At 42.3% G+C, this 25,709-nt stretch overlaps 1 protein-coding gene across 2 annotated transcripts in view; it reads left to right on the top strand.

Moving 5' to 3' along the window:
* Positions 1-8,339, top strand: part of EXOC2 (exocyst complex component 2) — a 135,272-nt gene extending 126,933 nt beyond the window's left edge. For both annotated transcript variants that reach the window (XM_075744935.1, XM_075744933.1), the window contains exons 25-28: positions 53-175; positions 2,513-2,574; positions 4,271-4,330; positions 6,583-8,339. In XM_075744935.1, the coding sequence (XP_075601050.1) occupies positions 53-175; positions 2,513-2,574; positions 4,271-4,330; positions 6,583-6,676 (339 nt within the window). In that variant the 3' untranslated portion in view covers positions 6,677-8,339. The remainder of the gene's footprint in view (positions 1-52; positions 176-2,512; positions 2,575-4,270; positions 4,331-6,582) is intronic.
* The last annotated feature ends 17,370 nt before the right edge of the window (positions 8,340-25,709 follow it).

Here is a 25,709-nt window from a genome sequence, read left to right on the forward strand (position 1 = left end):
ATTTCTTTTAATATAGCTATGGTGCTCATGATTCTTCTTTCATAAATATCAGGTGTTTACCATTTCCAAAGACTTAGTTCCTCGGGTAATGTCAAGGGTTGTAGAAGCAGTCTCTGAAGAACTGAGTCGACTGATGCAGTGTGTTTCATCCTTCAGCAAAAATGGAGCTTTACAGGTACCTGAATATTTTGTGCTGTCAGGCATCTGAATCTAGAAAACTGAGAATAACAGAGAGGTATAATCTGTGTGTTTGTTGGATTTATTGTAGCAGTGAAAGCAAGGAGATAAAAAGAATTAGTACACACCCTATTTCAGATTTATGGCTGAATACTCTTTGGGATACTGATTCCTGGGTTTGATTATATTTTAGTGTTGTCTTTGTGTCTGAGTGCATAAAAGTTACTTACATCCTATGAGCTAAAAAACCACCATGATGATGGTACCTGTTTGAAATGTCGTTAAATACTGTCTTTGGCTTGTCATCAAAAAATACTTTAAAAGAAAAAGAAATTTTGTGATATTTTGAGATTTAAAAATCTTGAATATATGATGCGATGGGATCTTGCAAGTCTTTGCAAAACTAGTTGCTTGTCTTGTGCTATTTCTACATTAGCGCTTTGTTGCAGTATGGGTAGAGCAGATACTCTTGCACTGCTGCCTTCATTTACAGCTGGATTTGTAGTTGTACTTGTTATTGGCTAAGTTTTAAAGGGCTCTAAGAACATATCTATAAAACCAAAAAAAAATCCCTTTGAGTCAATGATGGCTATGGCTATAACAGGCAAGAAGAGCAAACTCCCAATTTTCATTGTACATCACAGCATTCTTGCATTATGATGGGAAAATAATTATCCAATTGCAAGCCTTATTTTCCAATTGCTGGTAGTAATTGCATTGGACAGAGAATTAACGTGGGAAGATTGCAGCCAAATAACATTGCCTATTTAAAACCAAATCAATGAATAGCAACAAAGCTACCCGGATGTCATTTTTGTTTGACTAGATGACCCACCATATGAACTTGCTGCCTAAACCCATAATTGAAAGAATTTTCTCTCCCTACTGTAAATTTGTCACTCTTGGTCATTTTCTGTTCCTCTGAACATAGAAAATCCTGTCTGGCAGACAGCAGCAGTGTGACAGTGAACTGAACCTGGTCAGACTGATCAAAAAATGCCCATTCCTGAAGAGAAGCCTGAACCTGTGTTCCCACATCCCATGACCCACAGTTTTGCAGGATTTGCCCTTCCACCATGTTTATTTAGGCTATGGTACCTGAGAACATGATGCTTCCCCATGGTACCACTACCTCCTAAAATGTAGGAACAACTCCAGAATCTTATGTGTAGGACTTCAAAAAGTCCAAGGCTGTTCAGCTTGGGGCACCATGCAAAAAGAGGTGAAACATTCTGTGGTGAGAAAAGCATTTCTTATGAGTATAAAATTGGTGGGTGGCTATGTCATATTTTCTGCCAGAAAATTCTGGCACTAAAAAAAGCATAAATCTCAGCTGGTTTCCTACCTAGGAGATAGATGAGGAGAAGACCTAAAAGCCAAAGCCCTTTCATTATAACTGGAATTAGATGTCTGTGTTGCATTATAAAAAGTTTTGGTTTGGAAGATTAATGTCACATTAGTTGGGTCTAAATGTAGATAATTTTCTGTAATGGCTAACTGGATTAAATTTTATCTTTGAACAAGAACAGAATATGAATTTGGATGAAGTTCACTTTATGATTTTAAATGAAATGACTTAAAGTATTGATCCCATACAGAATGTTTCTATTTCATATAAAACCTGTGATGATAATGATTGTTTTTCAAAGACTAAAGGACAATCTATGATATTTGTTTCATCTTTGAGTTCATTCTCCACTGTAGTTTGCCTAGGTGAAAATTAATACGTAGACATACAGTACAGTGCAGGAGTAAAATCCCCAAGCATGTATGCCCACCAGGTGACAGACAAGAAGCAGAGTGCAACCATTCAACTTCCTCATCTGATGGAAAAAAATAAATTCAACAGGAAAACCAAGAATAAAATGTGTATTGACAGATTTTTTGTACTCTTGTGTTTCCTTCCTCCCTGGTCAAACCGTGGTGTGAGAAGTTAAGCTCACTGTATTCAATTAAAAATAAAATAGTAAAAGACGACAGACAAATTAAAGTTGCATCCTTGTATCTTTCCATCACAGTACAGAAGAGATGGAACAGAATTGAAGATTTATTACTGTTACTGAGAGACAAACCAATGTTTTTAGACTGCTACATAGTGACCATACAAACAGTTTGACTTGAATCAAAAGTATGAAATTGTTCCTTCTAGCAGTCTCCTGACACAGCAGCGTGGCAACGAAAAATACAGGAAACAAACTGTTGAAAGCCAAGGCTGCTTACAAATGCAATATGTAATAATATTTGCCTCTAAAAATGATGAAGCTTTGGGATACTGGTATTCACTTGATGAAAGTACATTGTGTCATTGTTTCAATATTTGTATTTCTGTCTTTAGGCAAGGCTTGAAATCTGTGCGTTGAGAGATACTGTGGCCATATACCTAACACCTGAAAGCAAGTAAGATGTGCTGTAATATCTGTTTTTTCAATGTAATGGAATCCTTGGTAAAGGTGCAAAAGCATATAATGTAAATTAAGGATTAAAAAATTTTGCTTCAAATAGAATATGTGATATGCTAGGTTAATATATGAAAAACAGAATACTAACAAAGTTTTATCAGTTGAAAGAAAATAATTACTTTTTTCTTTACTTGAATTTTTAGACACAAACTAGTATTTGCCACTCAAAAAAAGAAAAAGTAAAACTTCTTAACAGCAGTTCAGCTGCTGAGGAAAATTACACTAAAACAAGACAAAAACAGATGTCACTGAGTTTTATCCAGATTTTCCCAGCAATCTCATAAAGCGCACAGCAAAGAACCTGCCAGACACATCAGAGAGGCTACAGAACTGGACACTGGCAGGATCCCCTTACAGGGATATGGAAAATTAGGGCTCTCCACAGGCTTGTACAATACCCTACTCCTTTTCCACACACCTAATCAGGGAAAGTGAATTCAGCTTCACACTGTCTCTTAGAACAAGAGCCTTCAAAAGCCTTTCAGCAATTTATAATTTCTCAGTGAGGTGCAAGACCAAAAATAAATAGTGTGGGACACGCTCACATTAATATAAAGGGAGAAAGAAAAGCCTTAGCGGCATCAGTGGTTGATGCAGTCAAGGCATGGAAAGACAGACTGTGATGACTGTCAGCAGTTTTGAGTAAAGTTGATCACTTGAAATTTCTAGTTGATTATGTTGGGGATTGGATATGGGCAGGTTCATTCGTTATTTTACATGCACACTTCTGTTAGGATTTTACATCTGCACTTCTGTTAGGATTGCTGTTACATGTTCCCGCAGATGGCAATTTGATCTTCTCACCTGATCAACATTTCGTAGGAGAGGTTGCAGGGCTTGAGGCCCTTCACAGTGTCACAGATAGCATCCTATGGTGTCACTGCGTTCTGTTTTAAAAGACTTGCTTCCCTATTCTGAGCATCCAATAATGATGAAGACCTTTAAGTGAAAACTGTTTGGGACTGGCTCAAATTGGATAAAATGGAAGTGGCATTGTCTCTAGTCAGCGTAGGAGCAAAGCACAGTGAACCCTGGAAGCTGGAGCTTCATGGCTGCCTTTTTATTCGTGGACTTGTCACTAGTAATAGTTGCCACAAGTCACCGTATTAATCTTTTACTGACAAGATTGTTCGTATCTGTGCAGATCCTGCATCATTGCCTGCACTTCTGTTCCACATCTGTTGCCCAGAGAGGGGTGGAAACCCCATCTTTGGAGTTACTCACACCTTGACTGGATAATGCCTCAAGAAACCTCCTTTAACCTTGAAGTTGGCCCCACTTTTAGAGGGGGGTAGGACCTGAAGACCTCCAGAGGTCCCTTCCAACCTATATTATTCTATGAATCTATGAAGAGTCCAGGATGTCAAGCATATTCTTAAATCAGCTTAAATCATCAACATTCCTGTTGATGTCTGGTATACATCACATTAGGAGCATCAAGAGGCCTGCTTGACTCCCCATGACTGTTTTATGTTCAATTTGCACATGAAACTCAGGTGTCAGGTTAATATTTGGTTAATTTATTGAAATAAGAACGGATAAAATACAGCATATCTCCGTGGAACTTACAGAGAGAAACTGTGAATGCCGAGACCTGTACCAGTGGTATATGAGTATTCTTGTTTTCCTTGCAGCTCAAGCTTTAAGCAAGCTTTGGAAGCCTTGCCTCAGCTCTCAAGTGGAACTGACAAAAAGTGAGTAAAAATGCACCTTCTTGTCTCCTTTCTGGTCTCTGGAGCCACTGCTTTTTACTCTTGTATCAGAACTTTGTTACAAGAGGGTTAACGTTCACTGTATTTGACCCATCCAAATTACAGAGCAGAAGCCTCTTTGGACAGAGTTAAGAATAAGCTAAGTACTTGCTCATCACGGCCTATTAAATTACACAAAAGAGACAATGGCTTTGTGGCATATCTCTCTCACCCCTCCTAGTCTTATCAGTTCAGTGTAGATTTGTATTTATTTTGTAGTTTATTTTAGCCTTCCTTGTTCATCTTAAAGTTTCTGTGGGGTCCCACTGTCTTGTCTTACTGAATTTAACAGCAATAAAAAAAAAGGGCCAAGGAACAAAGTCCAAGCTTTTGCTAGCTGATATATGAGGAACTCTCAAAATTGGCTTGTTTCATTTTAAAAACAAATAAGAAGGATCTGTGGGTTTTTTCTTAACATCAGGACGAACAGTTTTGGGTTCTTTCTTCCCCACCATAGCAACCTTTGACAACCAAGCTGCTTTGCTGCGTCCAACCTAGTATTTGGTAGTCTGTTTTACAAGCATAGCTTAATAGAGAAGTATAGTAAAACTAGGATGGATTTGTAATGAGTATATTAGTATATGTATAGATGTTTTGAACTTGAGATTGGTATTACAGTACTTTCAGGAACTGAACTGCATCAAATCAGTTTGCACTTGACAGTCAGAATTTAGAATATTTTGTAGACACACGAAGAGACTGTTTGTGCAGCCCGTGGTCTGCAGACTGTGCCTTCTTCCAGATGTTCTCTGTCTATTTATTCAAAGCTAGTCCTCACTAGCCACAAGAAGTCTCAAGATACCTCCTTGCCTTACTTAACTCTTATGCTTTATTAAAGATAGGAATCAGTTTTGAGTAAGGAGAGTTCATTCAACTCAGACTTTCCGAAACACCTGTAGAATTTTTTTTTTTTCACTTAGTCACAAGCATTTGAGTTTCACAGGACAGATGAGAAGCAAGAACTGCATCATTTTTACATCTGCTTAAGAGTTCTGAGCCCTAGACAGTGCAAAACTTGTTCTGTTTCCCAGGTTGTTACACCATAATTGTCATCATTGCAGGCAGTTCATTGTAATCTACACGTATTTGTGCATATTTGTGCATTGATTTAGAGCTGTTCATTTCTGTTCATTCACAGTCATTACTATGATAGTAAATGATGAATGTAGCCATAGTCATCTTCCAGAGGACCTGCTGAGGAAGCAGATACTGATTTTGTGGTTCGAGTTGTTGTTCTTGGGTTTGTTTGCGTTTTTTTTAACATACAGTATAATTTCTTCTGTTACCAGCTGTTCAATAATCACAGCTTGCCAAAAAGTTGAGGTGATACATGTCTGTCCTATCTAACTTGGTTGTGAAATAGAGCAAAAAGTTCAGAGAACACATTCTTCCCTAGAATACGGGCAAAATAAAACCCACAGGCAAGACTGTAAAACTTCATAAAGCACCGCCACTGTTAAAATAAATATGTCGTACAAGAGCGCCATCAACACCCTTGGTCCAACACCTGCAGTTTGTGGATTATAATAAATATTATCCACTGCACCAAGTACCTTCTTGGCAGCTATGTAGATGTAAACAAACCAAATGTAAACATCCAAAATGAACTCATACATAGTTTGTTATCTATGAAGGACAAAAATATATGGTTGCCAGTAAATTAATGTTTCTCCTAGAACAGTCATACTATCTCTGATCTTTCAGCCATGATACTTAAGAGAAATGAACGAAATGCCTTCCAAAGACAAGTTTGAGAACTGAAATTCACAATCTGGCTGCACACAAAAAGGCCATGGCCTTAATGAGGGATACTGGGTTTATGGTACATAGTCTGGCAGTTTCTGGGTCTTTCCTTACAGAAGTATTTATGACATTCTCTACCGGTTCTTTTGCCATTGTGTTTTCCAAATATGTTTTGAGATAATGATCTTTATCTGGAAGTAAAGACATATAAAGGACTATTTTATCACCTTGATAAAAACTCTGTGTCTAAGTCCTCCTCTGGCCACAGATCATGCTGACACATTGGTATAGTTCTAAATGTCTGTAATATTCAGATATTTAAATAGGTCCAATTTTGGGCCCTTTATTTAAGCAGACAATGTACTGGAAGTCACAGGCAGAATAGCCAAAACTTTTGGTAATTGTTTCCTTTTCAGAATCTGCCAAAGTTATAACTATTTTTCCTTTTGCAGGTTACTAGAAGAGTTACTAAACAAATTTAAAAGCAGCATGCACTTGCAACTGACCTGTTTTCAAGCTTCTTCATCAGCAATGATGAAAACATAGACAACGACACAATGCAGGCAACTCAAGACAAATGTGCCTAAACATCACCCATTTTTTCTGTACTACTTCAATTCCTTTGAAGACTCTGAAGAAGACAAAAGGAATTTCACTGAAAAAGAAATTATAAGATAGAAGTCTTTGAGTAATGGTATGGGGTATCCTGCTGAGTGAGACTTCTGGTCATAAATATCTTGATAAAACGGCTTTCTGTCTACTGTATTTCATTCTGTAGAGGAGATTAAGCCAATTTTGTTTACATACACTCTTCTTGGCTGTATGTTAATTGAAGAAATATTCATTGGTGTGCTGCAATCCCAGTTTCATTTGTTAAAAATACATTCAAATGTATTTTTTAGCAAATGTCACCTTAAATTTGAGTATTACTCATGTTGTTCAGTATATCAATCTGTTACTTTCTAGATGTAGAGTAATAGTGATGTGTCTGGAAGACTCAACTTCTATAAACTATTGAGAAGGATGTAATAAACATTACTACATACAGATGACTAATAAGTGTTCAGATATTATATGGAGAATGGCACTGCTGCTTTTGAATTTAAAAATTATCACTTTTTTCTGTTATCTACAATTTTAGTGGTCATAAGTCTGATTTCTTGGGAGGCTTTTATTTTCTTGCTTCTTGTTTAATTAAATATGTTCCTACCTCTTTTGTTTCTCCCTTCTATTGGAGTATTGATAATAACCTTCACATTTGAAATGAGCTCTCCTTTCATTGGCAATTAACAGAAGACCACTCCGAGTTTGTAAGAGCAGTAGAAGTTTTTTTTAAAAAATGTTCAAGTAAAATATTCTTTAGTGTTAAGGAGTAGAACAGTTAATCACCTCTCACATAGTCAGAAGTAAGGAGGAGCACAATGTGTCATTGTTTTTGCTGCTTCCTTCCTACTCACCTTGTCTTGTTCTTACAGGCTTACTACCACTGTCTTCCCCTTCCCTCTTGTTCATCAGTCCTATTTTCTCACTGCTAGTTAGTGAATTTGCATGGAGGGGAATAGGGATTAAGAAGGAAAGAAGAATCTTGCTGCCATTAAGATGTAGTTACACAAAGGTCAACAACCATCTTCCCAACAGGGAAAATTTGGCACTGTCTTTCATTTTGGGACTTGATATAAGATGCAGGAAGCTATAACAGAAAGTGGTCATCTTTTGGAGGGTGGGTTTAATTTGATAGCTGAAATCATGACTCGCAAGTAAATCGTGCAGAAATAATGTATTCTTTCTGTATTTACAGTCATTTTGAGTGGGACTTTTCAGAAACAGTGCACTGAGTTTTGAAACATTTTTTTAATGTCAGCTGGGTTTTTTTGCTACGTCAGTTACATGCTTTAAAAATACAGCATACAGTTCCCATAGTATGAAATTCTGAAGAAACAGTTTGATGCACATGTATTTACCCATAAAAAAATTGTGTGTAACTAGTAATAGCAAGTTGAATGGAAGTTTGAAACTTCAAATATATGTCGTTATTGGCTTTCAGGGAGAATTGTTAAACACTTGGAGCAATGTTGTTTTGTTAAATGTTGTCCATTCTAAGCTGGTCATGGTCTCAGCTGCTGGTATTAACTGAAATAGTCATCCTGTTAGCTCAATCTGTAAAGGATTTCACTTCAGAATAATAAAATATTAAGAAAGATAATTATAAGCTCTTCTTGAATTCCTCACTTTCCAAGAAAAGTAATTTCTTTATGAATTTTGCCAGTCTACGTTTTCTACATTTGTATCAAACATGTTCCTAAGTATTGAAAGCGTATTTTATCATCTGTACTGAATGAATATATATTCAGGCATCTCTTTATTGTAACTTTGTTCTCCTTCTTACTCATCTTCTGTTACAACAGTTCATTGCTTGTCTTTCAAACCTGAAGTCAGATGTTGGTGTTTCGTTGCCTTTCTGAAGTAACGCTTCTGACAGCAAGGAAGAGGATAATGTGTAAGGGGTCAAAATATTACTTGAATCCAACCTGATATGAAATAAATGCTCACAGTCAAGTCAGATCACTGGATTTCAATAAATCCACTTGATGGAATTCATGCTGCAACAGGATGTATTGGAATCCCTTTACGTGGAAGGAGAGCTGGGATTGCCGAGACTTCATAGCCAACGTACAGCAGGCTGCAGTTCACTGAAAAAAAGATTACAAAAAACACGAAGTGGTCAGTGTGGTTTTTGTAAAAAAAAAAAAAAAAAAACAAAACACACCCAACCCTGTTCAAAAATACAGAGAGTTTTAAAAAATACTATTGGAAGTGGAAAAAGAGGGGGAGACCGCACCAAAATACATAATCAGTTAGGGCTTGCAGAGAAAAGAGAGGCAGCAAGGAAATCAAAGTAACAGAAGTGAAAGACTCTGACATTTGAAGCAAAGGTAAGTGCTGAAAGTAGGACAAGAGAAAACAAAATTATGTATTACATGATCTTTGAACCTGTAGAAAAATCTAAAGTCAATACAGACTGGGAAAAAAATTGACACTGAAATAAAAAATCTGGAGAGCTTTATTTCTCATTTAAGAGAAAAAATTAGGAAGTAATAAGGCTGTAAAATATATCTTTCTAAAAGTAGGTAAAGACTTATAGGAGAATTCAGCCATAATATGCTGTGTTGTGAAATTCAGCCTCTGGAGATGTTGAAGCATTTTCCTATTACTGTATTTTGAATATTTATATTGAATAGTCACGAGTAGTTTAGGAGGTGGGCCAAGAAGTAATAAAAAGCAAATGATATATCAATGTAATGGGAGAGGGGGACACAAAGAAAAAATATTTGTAATCCCCCAGTAAAATTATGGAAAAAATAGGGAAAAATTCATTACATGCCTGGGTGTTAATGAAATGGATCAAATAAGTAGCATTGAAACAATGAAGAAATCCTGCCCCTTCTTGCCCACAAAATGTCTCTTTTTTAATTGATATTTTTTAGAAAATATGTTTATGAAATGTGTTCATTGTGGATCATTGTTGAACTCCTTTTCCTACAGCTTTTTAAAAGCCTCTTATTTTAAAAATACAAAAAGAACCACAGTCCTGCTGAGTTTCATGCGTGTGCTGAATTTCAAGCGTATGAATAGACATGAGACTACTTGCTCGGAAGGGCTAAACCCCTTGCGTCTGCCTCTGGGTGCATAAAGAGGCCCAGGACTCCGAGCAGTCTAATGTCACTGTGTGGCGACAGAGAAGGAAATGAGAAATCTGTGCCGGGTGCTGCCGGGTTGTGCTTCGTAGGGGCGCTTCTGGCTGCAGCAGTAACGTGCGACCAACGGCTTGTCAAAGTAGGCCCAGGGTCGCAGTCATTGCCAAAACTATCGCATCTCCCTGAAGAGAGGTTACTTTATGTTGAAGGTGAGATTTATTTAATTTTTTTTTTTTTTCTTTCTACCCAGACAGCCCTTTGCCATCCAGAGCTAAGCAAACGTTTCTGAAGTAACAGCATGTTTCTGTGGCTGTGTTGGTAAGTAGAGAGATGCAGATAGAATACAGCCGTAAATACTAGTGTAGTACTGTACAGAGCATGGAGCTGAAAGATAAACTTAGTTATTGCTTAGTCTGATTCTACTTCAGTTAAAAATACTCCTACGTATGTTTAGAAAACAATGAGTAAGAATTGATTGAAGGTGTGATTGCAATTAATGTTTAAAAAACATTATTATGATAGAAGAATTTCATGGAGCTTTTTGACTGCTGAACCTACTAAATGACATGCAGGAAGCCCCTCACCTGCAAACATCTAATGCTTAGCTAGGCAAAGCCCTAGCAAATACATCAATTAAAATACTCAAAAATTTAATTCCTTTTTAACCTTGATTGTAGTGGTAGACATTTTCTGTTTCTAATCCAAGAGAAGGTAGAAGATTGCAATTTTCTAGATACAGTTTTGGCCTTGTGAAGAAGGAAACATCAAGTCAACAATCTTTTGCCGTGGTTCCACACAATCATCAGAGACAATGCTACACAGGGGATTTATACTGCCAAACCTGCTGCCAGACCATATTTAAGTCAACTCCAGCCAACTTCTTTGGTCCTGTCCTGCTAAAATATTCTTCAAGTGCTGTGATTTTCCTGAGAATATTAATTTGATACAATATTGATTGTATCGAGGGATGCAAATACTGATCTTCGTGTCCAAGTAGGTGTCTGGGCTCACTAGCAATGAGGATATTTACATATTTTACACACTATAAACATACTGCTGTTTTGCTCTTCTCAGTCTATAATATCTCTAAAAGTTAGAAGGAAAAGATCCTTAACCTCATCAGATTACATCAAAACTGAAAAATGAATGCAGTCCTCCTGATGAAGCCTGAGATTCAAAATTCATATTGGGATCTTTACCATTGTTTAGCTTTGGCTCTCTGGATCTGATTGATCGGGTGCACCTCATCTTGGGACAGAAAGAGGGACACCAGAGGTGTATAACATCTGCAATCTCTTTCTCTCTGTTAGGAATTGTAGTTCCTGCGTGGCACTTAAAATTTTAGCGTCAGTGAGGAGTTAGTAACAGGCTCTGACTACTGTCAAAACAGGCAACGGCACATTCATTATTTAACTAGCAAGACACAAATATGTTTTGAATTAGTCAGGCTTCCAGGTAGGTTGAAATATTGGGGGATTTGTTAAACATGATGATAGACTTCAAATAGGACTTCAGTCCTGTCATGGTTTAACCCGGCTGGCAGCTAAAACAACCACACAGCTGTTTGCTCACTCCACTCTCCCCCTTCTTCCCCCCCGCCCCCAGTGGGATGGGGGAGAGAATCAAAAAGAAAAAAAAAGTAAAATTCATGTGTTGAGATGAAGGCAGTTTAATAAGACAGAAAAGGAAGATAATAATAAAAAGACTGTACAAAACCAGTGATAAACAAGCACAATTTCTCACCACTTGAAGAAATTCTTCACTATGAGGGTGATGAGGCATTGGAACAGGTTGCCCACAGAGGTTGTTGCAGCCCTGTGGTCAAGGCCAGGTTGGATGGGGCTTTGGGCAACTTGGTCTAGTGGAGGGTGTCCCTGCCCATGGCAGGGGGGTTGGAACTAGATGATTTTTGAGGTCCCTTCCAACCCAAACCATTCTCTGATTCTATGAAGCTCAGCTAGTTCCCGAGCTGTCCCGCCTCCCAGCCGACCCTCAGTTGTATATGGAGCATGATGTCATACGGTATGGAATGTCCCTTTGACCAGTTTGGGTCAGCTGTCCTGACTGTTGTCCCCTCCCAGCTTCTTAGGTACCTCCTGCCTTCTCATTGGCAGGGCAGTATGAGAAGCTGAAAAGTCCTTTACTGCCTGGCAAAAACTAGAATATCAGTGTGTTATCAACATTATTCTCATCCTAAATCTAAAACACAGCACTACACCAGCTACTAGGGAGAAAATTAACTCTATTGCTGCCAAAACCAGGACAGTATTCACCCCGTATTCTATACCATCTACGTCATGCCCGCCCAGGTCCCACACTTTCCAATATATTGCAATTAATCACAATCACTTTTCCTGTCTTTTGATATATACGCAAAGATATCATTCACTTAGTCATTGGACCACCCCTGTGAAATGTCTGTAAAGTGTTCATAAATGTCCACAAAATGCCCATTGAGTTCCTTTAGTCCATGACTTTGGGCTCCATCTGTCAAAACAGACTCTCAGGGAAGGAGAGACAGTGTGATGTGGATTGTTATATGCTGCATCTGGAGCTCGTAGCTGATGTATCTGGTGCGGTCCATGCTCGTGGTCTGCAAGCTGAAGATGTCAGTCTGGAGGAAGTTGCCAGGCGCTCATTGCTGAAGCCAGTTCTGCTTTCATTGCCTCTGCACCTTGCTTGGTTTATCAAAGTTCATTCTTCATTAATCTTGGGAATTCTTACTGTAACACCATTGTTATGGCATATAGCAATCATAATAAAGATGACATGCATTATTATATAGCAATTAACATTATAGAATTTAAATCATTGGCTATTCTCACGTGAAATCAAATCCTATTGAGGTACACATTGGACTGTCCCATCCTTCTGCATTGCCCACCAAGTGCACCCAGGTCCTTGAGCAAAAGCAACCCCACCCACAGGTTTGCCTTTGTCCAAGGTACTAGTAACCCAGTCTTCCCGAACATATTCTTTATGTGCACTGTAGGAACTTTATCTCCTTCTACAATATGTAAAAGTTTTGATTGGGCAGGCCTCCCTTCAAGAAGATCATAAGTACAATCAGGCCTTTTGCTCAGTCTGGGGGGCTGCTCGCTGGAAACTGGAGCAGTGTTTTTCTTGGAAGAATCCCCTTTTGTGATTGTTTTTTTCTTGCAGCTCATGTACTCGTACCTGTAGGGTTGAGGTAGGTTTTCCATCCCACCTCCTCATGTCCTCTCCATGGTCACGCAGGTAAAACCACAGAGTGCCTCATGGTGTGTTCTCTCTATATCCTCTCTCTTGAACAGAGGAACGCTTACTCCTGGTAGCTGAGATACTGCTCCATGCAGGTGGGGAGTAGGACCTATCCTCTTTGAGTTGCTGGACCAATTTTTTCCACAGCCAAGATGAGGGAGAAAGAGAGACTTTCTTCATATTGCCAGAGTCAGCCAGCCACTTTATCCACTGTTGGTGCCTCTTCGTCTTCCCAGTCCATCACTGCCAATGAGCTGGTGTACAATGATGATGCACTCCGTACAAACTTCCACTACATGGGTCAGCTACGTTGGACTTCATCGGGATCTGCAGGTAATTGCGCATTGTCCGGGTCATAATAAACCATCCCCCACACAGCTAATCCCCTCAAGTACTGGACACCTCCCTCCATGGTCGGTCCACTTGCCTGAACGACATAAACATCTTCACTGAAGGGATACCTTTCCCTCACACTTGACAGGAGTCACCTCCAGAGGCTGAGGGCTTGTGTCTTTTTCCCAATTGCCTTGTCAATGCCCCCTTCCCTAGACAGGGATCCCAGCTGCTTGGCCTCCCTGCCCTCTACTGGCCCCAGGCTACTGGCCCCGTAATAATAATATGCTCACCTGGATGGTGGCAGAAATCTTGTTGCATATCTCACAGCTCACTCAAGGACAGGGATTGGGTGATTACCTCTGGTTCTGCCTCTTCCTCCTGTTCTCATGATAGTCCTGCTTCATCATCCCTTACTAAGCGAACCAATTTTTTTGTGTATTTCTTCTTCTGTACAGGGGCAACGGGTTGGTTTTTTGGTTGAGCAGCAGTGCCTGCTACCGGGGTTGGAGTGGCCGCTGTGCCTGTCGCAGGGGCTGGAGTGGCCGCAGTGCCTGTTGGTTTGTCGTTGGATCGAGATCTTATCTTCTCCTTGAGGGTACTGAATAGTGTTGAGCAGAGCTCGGTAGGCGTAGGCCAGGCCCCAACACGTTGCAGTGTCTCCCTGGAATTGCCAGGGTGACAACATACTTTTTCCAAATATTCTACTTAGTTTTTCAGGATTCTGCACTTGTTCATGGATGAAATTCCAAAGCCCTGGAGGTGCTCACTGCCCTAGGCACTTGCCCGTGCTATCCCACACACCCTGCCACTCACAACTATCCAGCCTTGGGGCAGATCTCTGGATGATATATTTAAATAGTTGTTTAACCTTAAACAAGACCTGAAACACATTCAAGAGACCTAGCAATAGGAATGTGCTGGTCTGAGCATCCCAAGGATATTCAAAATTCTCAAGAGCCTGAAGGAGAAAAGGAAGGTGAAGGTTTTCTCCCCCATCTCCCCCACAGATTGAAAAAAAGTTGGAGAATGTGATTATTAATAATTCCTGAGAGATAGCACCCGAGGTAGGGAAATGACAGCAATGCTGAATACACAGACCAAAAAATTCTCATGGCCAATAATGTTATCTTATCATAAGTGAGTAGTACACAGTGCAGCAAAAGGAACATTCTCATCCAGCTCCCAGAGACGATAAACAGCATCGTAGGGAACACCTAATGCAAGTAAGACTTACATGACACAACCATGTGAACAAATAATACAACATTGTGACCAGCAACTATTAAACTAATGTAATGAATGCTTACCATGAATTTGTTTTAACGTGTTCTGGTCAGATCTGTTGTTTTCTCAACCCTTCGGGCCCCACATTGGGTGCCAAAAGGACAGTCGTGGTTTAACTCGGCCGGGAGCTAAAACAACCACACAGCTGTTGGGCCACTCGTGTCCCCACCACCACCACCCCGCCCCCAGTGGGATGGGGGAGAGAATCGAAAAGGAAAAAAAAAGTGAAACCTGTGGGGCTGAGATAAAGACAGTTTAATAGGAGAGAAAATACTCCAAACTCCAAATAGGACTTGGAGATGTGTGTGTGCCTGCAAGGCTGTGACCTTATTGGCATTACAGAGATGTGGTGGGAAAGCTCCTGTGACTGGAGTGTTGGGATGGAAGGGTACAGGCCCTTTAGGAAGGACAGGCAGGGCAGATGAGGAGGGGGTGTCACCCTCTACACTGATGACCAGCTGGAGTGCATGGAGCTCCACCTGGGGATGGACGAGGAGCTGACTGAGAGCTGAGGGGTCAGAATTAAAGGGAGCACTGGGGCAGGGGACATCATAGTGGGGGTCTGCTATAGGCCACCTGACCAGGGAGACCAAGCGGATGAAGCCCTCTATAGGCAGATAGGAGCAGCCTCATGTTCACAAGTCCTGGTCCTTATGGGGGACTCCAACCACCACGACACCTGTTCGAGGGACAACACAGCGGAGCAAAAGCAATCCAGGAATTTCCTGGAATGTGTCAATGACAACTTCCTCCTCCAAGTGATAGAGGAGCCCACGAGGAGAGGTGCCATGCTGGACCTTGTTCTCACCAACAAAGAGGGGCTGGTAGGGAATGTGAAGCTCAAGGGCAGCCTTGGCTGCAGTGACCACGAAATGGTGGAGTTCAAGATCCTCAGGGCAGCGAGGAGGGCACACAGCCAGCTCACTACCCTGGACTTCAGGAGAGCAGGCTTTGGCCTCTTCAGGGATCTGCCTGGTAGAGTACCACGGGATGAAGCCCTGGAAGGAAGAGGGGCCCAAGACAGCTGGCTAATATTCAAAGATGACCTCCTCCAAGCTCAGGAGTGATGCATCCCAACAAAGAAGTAGTCAGACAAAAACACCAAGAGGCCTGCACTGATGAACAAGATGCTCCTGGGCAAACTCAAACACAAAAGGGAAGCCTAGAGAGGGTGGAAGCAAGGGCAGTGTCCTGGTTTCAGCTGAGAGGATTGATTTTCTTCATAGTAGCTAGTGTGGGGATAAGTTTTGTATTTGTGCTGGAGACAGCATTGATAATATAGAGATGTTTTTGTTCTATGGACTTATTGTTGAGCAGTGTTTGCACAGGGCCAAGGCCTTTTCTGCTTCTTGCACTGCCCTGCCAGCAGGATGGCTGGGGGTGGACGAGAAGTTGGGAGGAGACACAGACAGGACAGGTGACCCGAACTGATCAAAGGGATATTCCATACTATATGACGTCATGCTCACTTTATAAGGAGCTTGGGGGAAGATGGGGGGGGGGGGGGCGGTGGCATTTGGAGCGATGGCGTTTGTCTTCCCAAGTAACCATTATGCGTGACGGAGCCCTGCTTTCCTGGAGATGGCTGAACACCTGCCTGCCCATGGGAACTGGTGAATGAATTCCTTGGTTTGCTTTGCTTGTGCACACGGCTTTTGCTTTACCTATTAAACTGTCTTTATCTCAACCCACGAGTTTTCTCACTTTAACTTTTCTAATTCTCTCCCCATCCAGATGGGGGGGAGTGAACGAGCAGCTGCGTGGTGCTCAGCTGCCGGCTGGGGTAAAACCACGACAGGCAGGTAGCCTGGGAGGAATACAGAGAAACTGTCCGAGCAGACAGGGATCAGGTTAGGAAAGCTAAAGCCCTGATAGAATTAAATATGGCCAAGGATGTTAAGGACAACAAGAAAAGCTTCTATAGGTATGCTAGTGGAAAAAAGAGGATGAGGGAAAATGTGGGTCCCCTCCCGAATGAAACAGGTGACCTGGTTACCCAGGATATGGAGAAGGCTGAGGTACTCAATGACTTCTTTGCCTCAGTCTTCACTGGCAAGTGCTTGAGCCACACTGCCCAGGTCACAGAAGGCAGGGACTGGGAGAATGAAAAACTGCCCACTGTAGGAGAAGATCAGGTTCGAGAATATCTAAGGAACCTGAAGGTGCACAAATCCATGGGACCTGATGAGAGGCATCCGCAGGAACTGGCAGATGAAGTGGCCAGGCCACTCTCCAATATATTTGAGAAGCCATAGCAGTCCGGTGAAGTTCCCACTGACTGGAAAAGGGGAAACATAACCCCCATTTTTAAGAAGGGAAAAAAGGAAGACCCAGGGAATAAAGGCCGGTCAGTCTCACCTCCATGCCTGGCAAGATTATGGAGCAGATCCTCCTCGAAACTAGGCTCAGGCACATGGAAAATAAGGAGGCGACTGGTGACAACCAACACAGCTTCACTAGGGGCAAATCGTGCCTGACAAATCTGGTGGCCTTCTATGATGGGGTTACAGCGTTGGTGGAAAAGGGAAGAGTGACAGACATCATCTACCTGGACTTGTGCAAAGCATTTGATACTGTCCCACATGACATCCTTGTCTCTAAATTGGAGAGACATGGATTCGATGGATGGACCACTCGGTGGATAAGGAATTGGGTGGATGGTCGCACTCAGAGTTGTGGTCAATGGCTCAATGTCCAAGTGGAGTTCAGTGACAAATGGTGTTCCTCAGGGGTCAGTACTGGGACCGGCACTGTTCAACATCTTTGTCGGCAACATGGACAATGGGATCGAGTGCAACCTCAGAAGTTTTGCCGATGACACCAAGCTGTGTGGTGTGGTCGACACGCCGGAGGGAAGGGATGCCATCCAGAGGGACCTGGACAGGCTTGAGAGGTGGGCCCGTGCAAATTGCATGAAGTTCAACAAGGCCAAGTGCAAGGTCCTGCACATGGGTCAGTGCAATCCCAAGCACAGCTACAGGCTGGACAAGGAATGGATTGAAAGCAGCCCTGAGGAGAAGGACTTGGGAGGTGTTGATTGATGAGAAGCTCAACATGAGCCGGCAGTGTGCGCTTGCAGCCCAGAAAGCCAACCGTGTCCTGGGCTGCATCAAAAGAGGTGTGACCAGCAGGTCGAGGGAGGTGATTCTGCCCCTCTACTCCGCTCTTGTGAGACCCCACCTGGAGTACTGCATCCAGCTCTGGGGGCCCCAGTACAGGAGAGACATGGAGCTGTTGGAGCGAGTCCAGAGGAGGGCCATGAAGCTGGAGCACCTCTGCTATGAGGACAGGCTGAGAGAGTTGGGGTTGTTCAGCCTGGAGAAAAGGCGGCTCTGGGGAGATCTAATTGCGGCTTACCAGTACCTGAAGGGGGCCTACAGGAAAGATGGTGAGGGACTGTTTATCAGGGAGTGTAGTGACAGGACAAGGGGGAATGGGCTTAAGCTGAAGGAGGGTCGATTTAGATTAGATGTTAGAAAGAAATTCTTTACTGTCAGGGCGGTGAGGCACTGGAAGAGGTTGCCCAGAGAAGCTGTGGATGCCCCATCCCTGGAAGTGTCCAAGACCAGGTTGGATGGGGCTTTGGGCAACCTGGTCTAGTGGAGGATGTCCCTGCCCATGGCAGGGGTGCTGGAACTAGATGATCTTTGAGGTCCCTTCCAATCCAAACTATTCTACAATTCTATGATTCTATGAAAAAGAAGATAATATAATAATTATTATTATTATGAAAGACTAGACAAACCAGGTGATGAACAGCAAAATTTCTCACCACCTGAAGCCTATACTCAGGTAGTTCCTGAGCTGAGCCACCCTGCCTCCTGGCCAACCCCCAGTTATATACGGAGCATGATGTCATATGATATGGAATATCCCTTTGGTCAGTTTGGGTCAGCTGTCCTGGCTGTTTTCCCCTCCCAGTTTCTTGCGTGCCCCCTGCCTTCTTGTTGCCAGGGCAGTATGAGAAGCTGGAAAGTTCTCGACTGCTTGGCAACAGCTAAAAAAAATCAGTGTGTTATCAACATTATTCTCATCCTAAATCTAAAATACAGCACTACACCAGCTACTCGGGAGAAAATTAACTCTATCCCTGCTGAAACCAGGACAGGACCTTCAGCCTTTCAGCATTTCTGGCCTAGCCATGTACCTGAAGGAGTTCTGAGTGACAACCCTTAAAAAAAAAAAAAAAAAAAAAAATTGTTGTAACTTGTAAATTTGTTTAAAAGATTTTTAGGAGAGAATATGGGGGGTTTACAATTAATGGGAACAAAAAAAAAAGCAAACCAAAAAATCCTGGTCAAACATTTATCACTAGTTACATTCCATTCTATCATACTGATAAAGGGATGGTTCAATTTACCTGCTATATCCTCATTAACAGTTTTTCTATTCCTCTGCATTAAATGTTAGTGTTAAGTGTGCACTTTGTAGCTTTAGGACTGCGTCTGCAGCATTAACACATGATATTGTTTCTTTTAACATTGTTAAAGAAAACCATAAAAAAATGTGCTAGATGGTTAATTATAGGCAAAATAATTTTGTACAAGCCATGTGATATGTTAGAGTATTTTGGCTTCATGTGGTTTGCAGGTTGTTCTCTGACTTTGCAGTACGTACTAGAGGTTTTTTTGGCATGAAATGAAAGGGAAAACTGGGAATAACAGGGAACACAGTTTCATTAGGGAACATGATAGCCATTTCTGTCTTCACCTTGTTTAAGTTCTGGTTTTGTATAGTGCTGCTATAGGTTAAAGAGGAGATTTGTGCAATTCAGCTCCCTTGCTCTTTGTGCTGTTTGAGCTTCAGAGCTCTAAAAGCTTGTCTTTAATGAAGATATTAAGCGAGCATGTTCAAAATGGTGTATTTATTTCAGAACAAGGTGTTTATCATGTAAATTATATACTTCTTTCAGTATTACTTGACAGCCCAAGGGGCTTTCATCTGGGGAGTCATCAAGGCACCCTTGAAGTCTTTTAAAATACTGTGTGTTGGTGAGTAACCTAAATGACACAGTTTGCGACATTTATCTTTGCACGGAACAGTGAGGGGAAACTTGCTGCTTTTGGAGTAGCAGCACTAACAGATCTGCTGGGTTTACTTTTGGGATCAAAGAGGGGGGCTGGGAGGGTCCTTGATTGCTCCTATTTTTTTTCTATTCTGAACATGCAAGATGTCTCTGTTCCTTCTCTCTCATGCCCTCCCTATTTAAAGGCTTGAAATAGATTTTGTACAACTCTTCTGCAAGCAGTCCTCCTTGAGGTCAAGACCAAGTAAGGGAAATCTTCAGCCAAATTCCTTTTGAATTGGAAAATTTAAACAACTTGAGGAAAAAGGAGCAAGACAATGGAAAGTAGAATCCAGCCTTATTTGTAACAGATGGTATTAACGCATGCTTAGTTTTATAGCCTATTTTGGCACCCTTTTGCCTCTTTATTCTGAAATAACTTTAGTATTAAAAGTTCATTGCCAGTCCCAGGCAAAAGTGCCTAAATAAAATGGGCTGATAGTCTCAATATACCTCATTAAAAATGCATTAAATATACAAGTTAAGAATTAAGAAGTATCTTTTCCTTCATTCCTGAAATGGACTTGGGGATGCAGGTAGGGGGAAGGACAACTTTGCTTAGCACTTCTGTGCAATTATGGCACCTGTGCAGTGAAATTAATGCAGTTCTGATGTGGCTGCAGATACCCAGGAGGTTCTGCATAGACTCAAACCCGAGGCCCAGCATACCTAGCTATTTCTAGATACACAATGATTTAGAAACAACCACGAGAGTCTTCGTTTCAGTGGCAGGGGGTTTTATGCTGCAGTACTAATGCAGCAAAATTCTTGTGGCCACAGATTCTGCTTCAACCAAGTGGAGTACGTCCCTTGCTTTTCTTGGTTCATAAGCAGATTTTTAGCACAGAATGTCAAATCAGATAATTTATAAAGTAAAATTAGCAAAATGAGACAGTCTTCCTCACTGCTCATTACTCATTTTTCTGATAAATTTCACTCATTTAACTAGATTGTACTTCTGCTCACAGAGGGGCTTCCCCTTCCAGCTAATCTTTTTAGATATTCAGTAGATAATTAAAATTCAAAATGGTAATGGTGCTACTTATTTTTAGAACCTGACATAAATATGGGCAGACATAGATTTGAAAATAAATGGAGACCAGAGAGCTCTGAACCATTGGGATAAAAAATGTTAGTAGACACATGTTGCAACCTCTTTGGTACAGCCTGCGTGGGGAAGGGAATCTCCATCCATGTCTCTTCAGACATCTCTGCCCACCAGCACTGGAGAGCAAGAGAGGGCGATACCTCGGTGCAGAAGGCGAGATGTTTCTCTGTAATAATTAAAATGCTACAAAACTGAACAAAACAAACCCCAGCAAAATTTTCTGTCTCACAAGGATAAAATCTATTCTATATTTTGAAACTTCCAAAAAGTCAGCAACACAACTTGCCTAATCCTGGTACAATCTCTGAGGAAGATATCTCTTGGAGGCACGTTTTACCCTTGTACCCAGTTGTCCTTTTTGAGCAGTTAAGTTTTTCCATTGTGTCAAACGGGAATGCTGATTTCTAGCTCACGTCATCAGTGACCACTTTACAAACCCAGGTCTTTCATGGATTAGTTCATGAGCAAAATACAATTTTTCTGAGGGTCCCAGAAATCCAGAGGGTTGAATCTCTTTTTTGAACCTCAATAAACTCCACTCCTTCAGGACCCTGGAAGCCAGTACAGCGTATTCTGTGTGTATGTGTTTTTCTCCTCCAGAGAGCACTTGCTACGGAGACCCATCTGGATTGTGTTAATCCTATCATACTTCGGTCCAGACTCCTGAATGTACCTAGGGACCCTTTTCATAGCCCATCAGAACTTGTGTATTTACTTTTCCAGTACCGATCCCTTAATTTTTTATGCCCAGCTTCACAAACACATTTTAGCAGCTAAGATGGGATGTGGGCAAAAACCAGCATCTCCTTGCCGGTGCCTGCAACTCCTAAACATGGTAGGCAAGCATGTGGTTACCATCGTATTTGCGAGGGGAGGGATGTGTGTGTAGCTGCCTGCAGTTGAGCACTGCTGGTTACCTGCAGGGATCCCCCTCACACCCGAAATGTAACTGCAGCCCTAGAGCTGAACTCCTCCTGTGCCCCCCTACAAGCCAGGAGCTCCACATAGATGCCACAGTCTGGATCTTCAAGACAAGACGCTGGGTACAGTATATTGTCAGGTAAAGGACCTCTGATTTAGTGTCCTCCCTTGCCTTTCACAGCCATGTCATAGCTCCTCTGCTACAGGCTATGCTGGGGTAAGGAGTCCCCATCCCAATGGTTTAAGCTGGGCAGGAAGGAATTCAAGGTTTCTTTGGTCAGAAAGAATGAGCAAAGTGGTGTTTGTTTACCTAAAGTTATAACTGAGGACAAGGAAAGACCTACAATTTGGCTTTGAAGACTGTTGAAGCGTTGTGGCTAAGGAATGTTTAAAGGTAAACTCCCGACTAACAGCTCATGTAGGTGCCTCTTCGTTCAGCTTATGTGCTCTTGAGACACCTTGTTAAGGTGCTGTACTTAAGGTGTTAGGAATGGATTCTGCCGCAGGACCGAGGCCTTGCAAAGTTGCACCCAATGCTTCAACGCGCAGCTAGAAGCGTGAGACTGTTGCATCACCATCCTGGTCCAGTCCTCCACCTTTTCCTCAAATTCATCATCGATTGCATCAGGTTGCTCAGTAGATGGTTGCCAAAACAAAGGACTGGCACAAGGAAGAGGACAGGCACCAGGGACAAGGGACATATGGTCCAGGGCAGGATGGGCTGAGAGCAGCCCTGCTTGAGGTGGGACAAAGTGCCCCCTCCTGGCATAAGATAAACCTCACCTGTGACCACATGCATCGATGCCTGAGCAGAGACATGAACCTGGAAGTCCTTCTTGAGCAAAGTCATGGTACTTCTGGTTGGCTAATACATGGCAAGCCTTTGATGCTTCAGTGAAGGCAGCAATTACTCTAACTCAACCGATACCTTCATGTGCAACCCATGGGCATATTGAAAATTCAGTTTACAAATCCAGAGTAGCACCCTAGGCCTTTGAGCTCTGACTCATGCATTTTGCATCACCAGAACCTGTGAAAGCCAACGGACATCACCTATTGGCTTCGGTAGTCCCAAAATCACGTGCCTGGCGCTAGCTAACTTAAATAGCAGAGCTGTCCCACCAGGTACACCATGGTCTCCCCAGGAAGTGCGGAGCAGGGAGGTGACTCACCCCCAGCAAGCTTTTGAGTCAGTGCCAGCGGCAGGGATGGAAGTGAGATATGCAAAGCCCTGGGCCTCTGCTCTACACAGCAGACTGCACCCTCCAAGGTTTCCTGCCAGTGGTGAATTTTGTCAAGTTTTATCTGTGAGATGGGTTTGAAAGAAAGAAAAAAAACCCAAAACAAACCCCCACACACCCCCAGTTCTCATGAATGAAAAATTATCCAAGCTTCAAAAGCTTTCTCAACTTTTCTGGGAGCAGCATATCACTCAAATAACTGAAGAAATACTGCAGGTTATCTCTATCTCTCATGACCTTTACTCTGACTAGCTAGCTTTTACCAATGATAGTAAGTGATAAACGTTCACTGTTAAAAATGGTTCAGCCTTTCTGGGGAGCCTTTTTTATCAGGTTGACCACTTTGGGTTGAACAGCTCACAGATTTTGGTCTAAGTATGATGGCTCCAGTGTACTACAGAAATGAAGGATGAGTCAAAAGCCCCCCACTCCCTATATGTGCCTATATTTAAGGAAAAGTAAAACCAATACAACACTAGGGCTGTAATAATCAGACTTGTAGACAATATGGTCAGCCCTGACTGACCACGTGGTGGTAAACACTCATCTGGAAACAGGTGTTTGAGGCTTGCTTGGAGGTCTTATCAGTATTCATAATGTTACATTTTCTATAACAGAGTGTTTTTCCCATCAGCCAGGTCCAAGATGAAGTGTGTTTGCAAGATCAGATCAGTCTGGTTGCTTTACCAATGTTGTTCTTCTGTTTTTTTTTTTTTTTTTTTTTTTTTGTTTCAGCTTATACAAATATGAGTGAATCTCACTAAATGACTCCCCTTTGAAACTGGCTGGTGACCAATCTGCCATCGAACATACTTCCTGCGTTTTATTGTGCTGCAGAGAGTGGGGAGGGGAACAAAGCCGCACAGGGCTGGTGGAGCATCGTCTGAAGTGACTTGTCACACCATAAAATGTTAGGCTTTTGGGAATTATGCCCCAGGCATTTATTTCCTTCTGTTCTTCACCTTGGGGGGTTTTTTTTTGGTTGTTTGTTTTTCCCACTTCCCATATATGCATTTTGTTTGGGTTTTCATCTACTCAATTCACCATCTGTCCTTTAGTCAGAGTTTTGGGGCTGGTTGGCCCATTTGGATTTTGTATTTCTTTTGTTTTCAGTTTGGTTTAGCTTGCTTGCACTTTTATTACATTATTTATGTATTTATTTGATTTATTGGAGGAGGATGTTACTTGAGGGGTATTTTGCAGTGGCAGTGTCTTTTTTTTTTTTTATAAAAAAATCGCACTTCTCACCATTATGTTATTTCAATCTTAACTTCAGCGTAACAAAGATTTTTCTCTCTGGCAAAAGGGAATCTGTTTTATGAGATCTGTTATGTGACATAAGATATTGTGCCCTTTTGACCCTGGGAAAGAAGAGGATGTGCAGTGGCAGCAATGCTGGTGGGAGATAGGAGTGAACAAAGGCTCAGTCTCCTCAGACCTGTCCCATGGTAGATCAACCCTTGTTCACAGACACAAACCCACACTTTTCCTTTTATGTTTGCCCCACAGGATGAAAACTCAGGGCAGGACTGCTCTAAAAAGCTTGATGCCTTCCTGAGTGTGAGGAGAAGTGTTCCAACTTTACGGGCCATAGCCTGTCCTTCCTGCCTACCTGGTGGAAGGTTTCGCTACAGCATCCCTGCAGTTCTTAATGTCTGCACAAAATTGCATCAACGTAGCTTTTTCCTCTGCTGCACTGCTGTACTTTTCCCATCAGCACTATGGATGAGGGGAAAGGGGTTGACTTACCAGGCTTTTATTTTTTCTGCTGAACTATTCCCTCAGCAATACTTTGTGCCAGTGAGTCCACAGGTTAACGTTAGAGAGTGAACAGCTACAAGTTTTTCTTCCTGTGCTCGCCTGCCATTTAGACTATTATGCTAACCTATGCAAAGAAACGCATGTAGCAATTTATCATATACAGTCGTGCCGCTTTTTCCTTGTGGGGGAGAGTTCTGGTGCTCACCGTACCATCAAGTACGGCTAAGCGTACTGGGGTGCTGCCGTTCCCATGCCGGAGCCTGCCCTCGTGTGTATTGGCTGTTCCTTGATGAAGTCATGGTGGTCTTGGCCCACAGTCTCCAACACACCCCTGATGCTTCCTTTCTCTGTCCCTTGCCCGTGGGCGCTGTGCAGGTCAGGCTGCATTTCTGGAGGCACTTGTGCTTTCTGGGGAGTTAACCTGTTGCGTATCCTTCCTGCTGCCCACCCTTCCTGGCGGTGCCCAGGCGGTAGCAACGAAAGGGAAAAGAAGGACTAGGACACAAAGGGAGGTTACTGAAGAGAAAGAGAGAGAGAAAAGACCTGGAGGAAAGCGATGGAGATGAGTCAGAAAGTGTGTGGGAGAGCGAGTCAGCCAGCAGCCTTCAGGGCAAGCGCAGGTCATCCCTGGTGAGCAGTCCAGGAACACCTTTCCCATTCCAGCTTGGGGAAACAGCCCTTCGGTGCCCAAGCAGGGCAGGTGTTGCTGCCCAGGTGGCCAAGCCTTTCCCCAGGACATCAGAAGGAGGGTGTGCCAGCCAGGATTGCAACCCCATGGTGTGACAGGGAGGCATCCCTCCTGCAGCCTGCACCTCCCAGGGCATCCCACTGGCCTCAAGGAGGAGAAGAAAAAATATGTAGGATTGGACTCCAAACGTGGGGGAAGGCAACAAAAAGCATGGCAAGCCTTTTCCTGGGGCTGCCCAGA

This window comes from Balearica regulorum, chromosome 2 (assembly GCF_011004875.1).
Source record: "Balearica regulorum gibbericeps isolate bBalReg1 chromosome 2, bBalReg1.pri, whole genome shotgun sequence".
NCBI lineage: Eukaryota > Metazoa > Chordata > Aves > Gruiformes > Gruidae > Balearica > Balearica regulorum.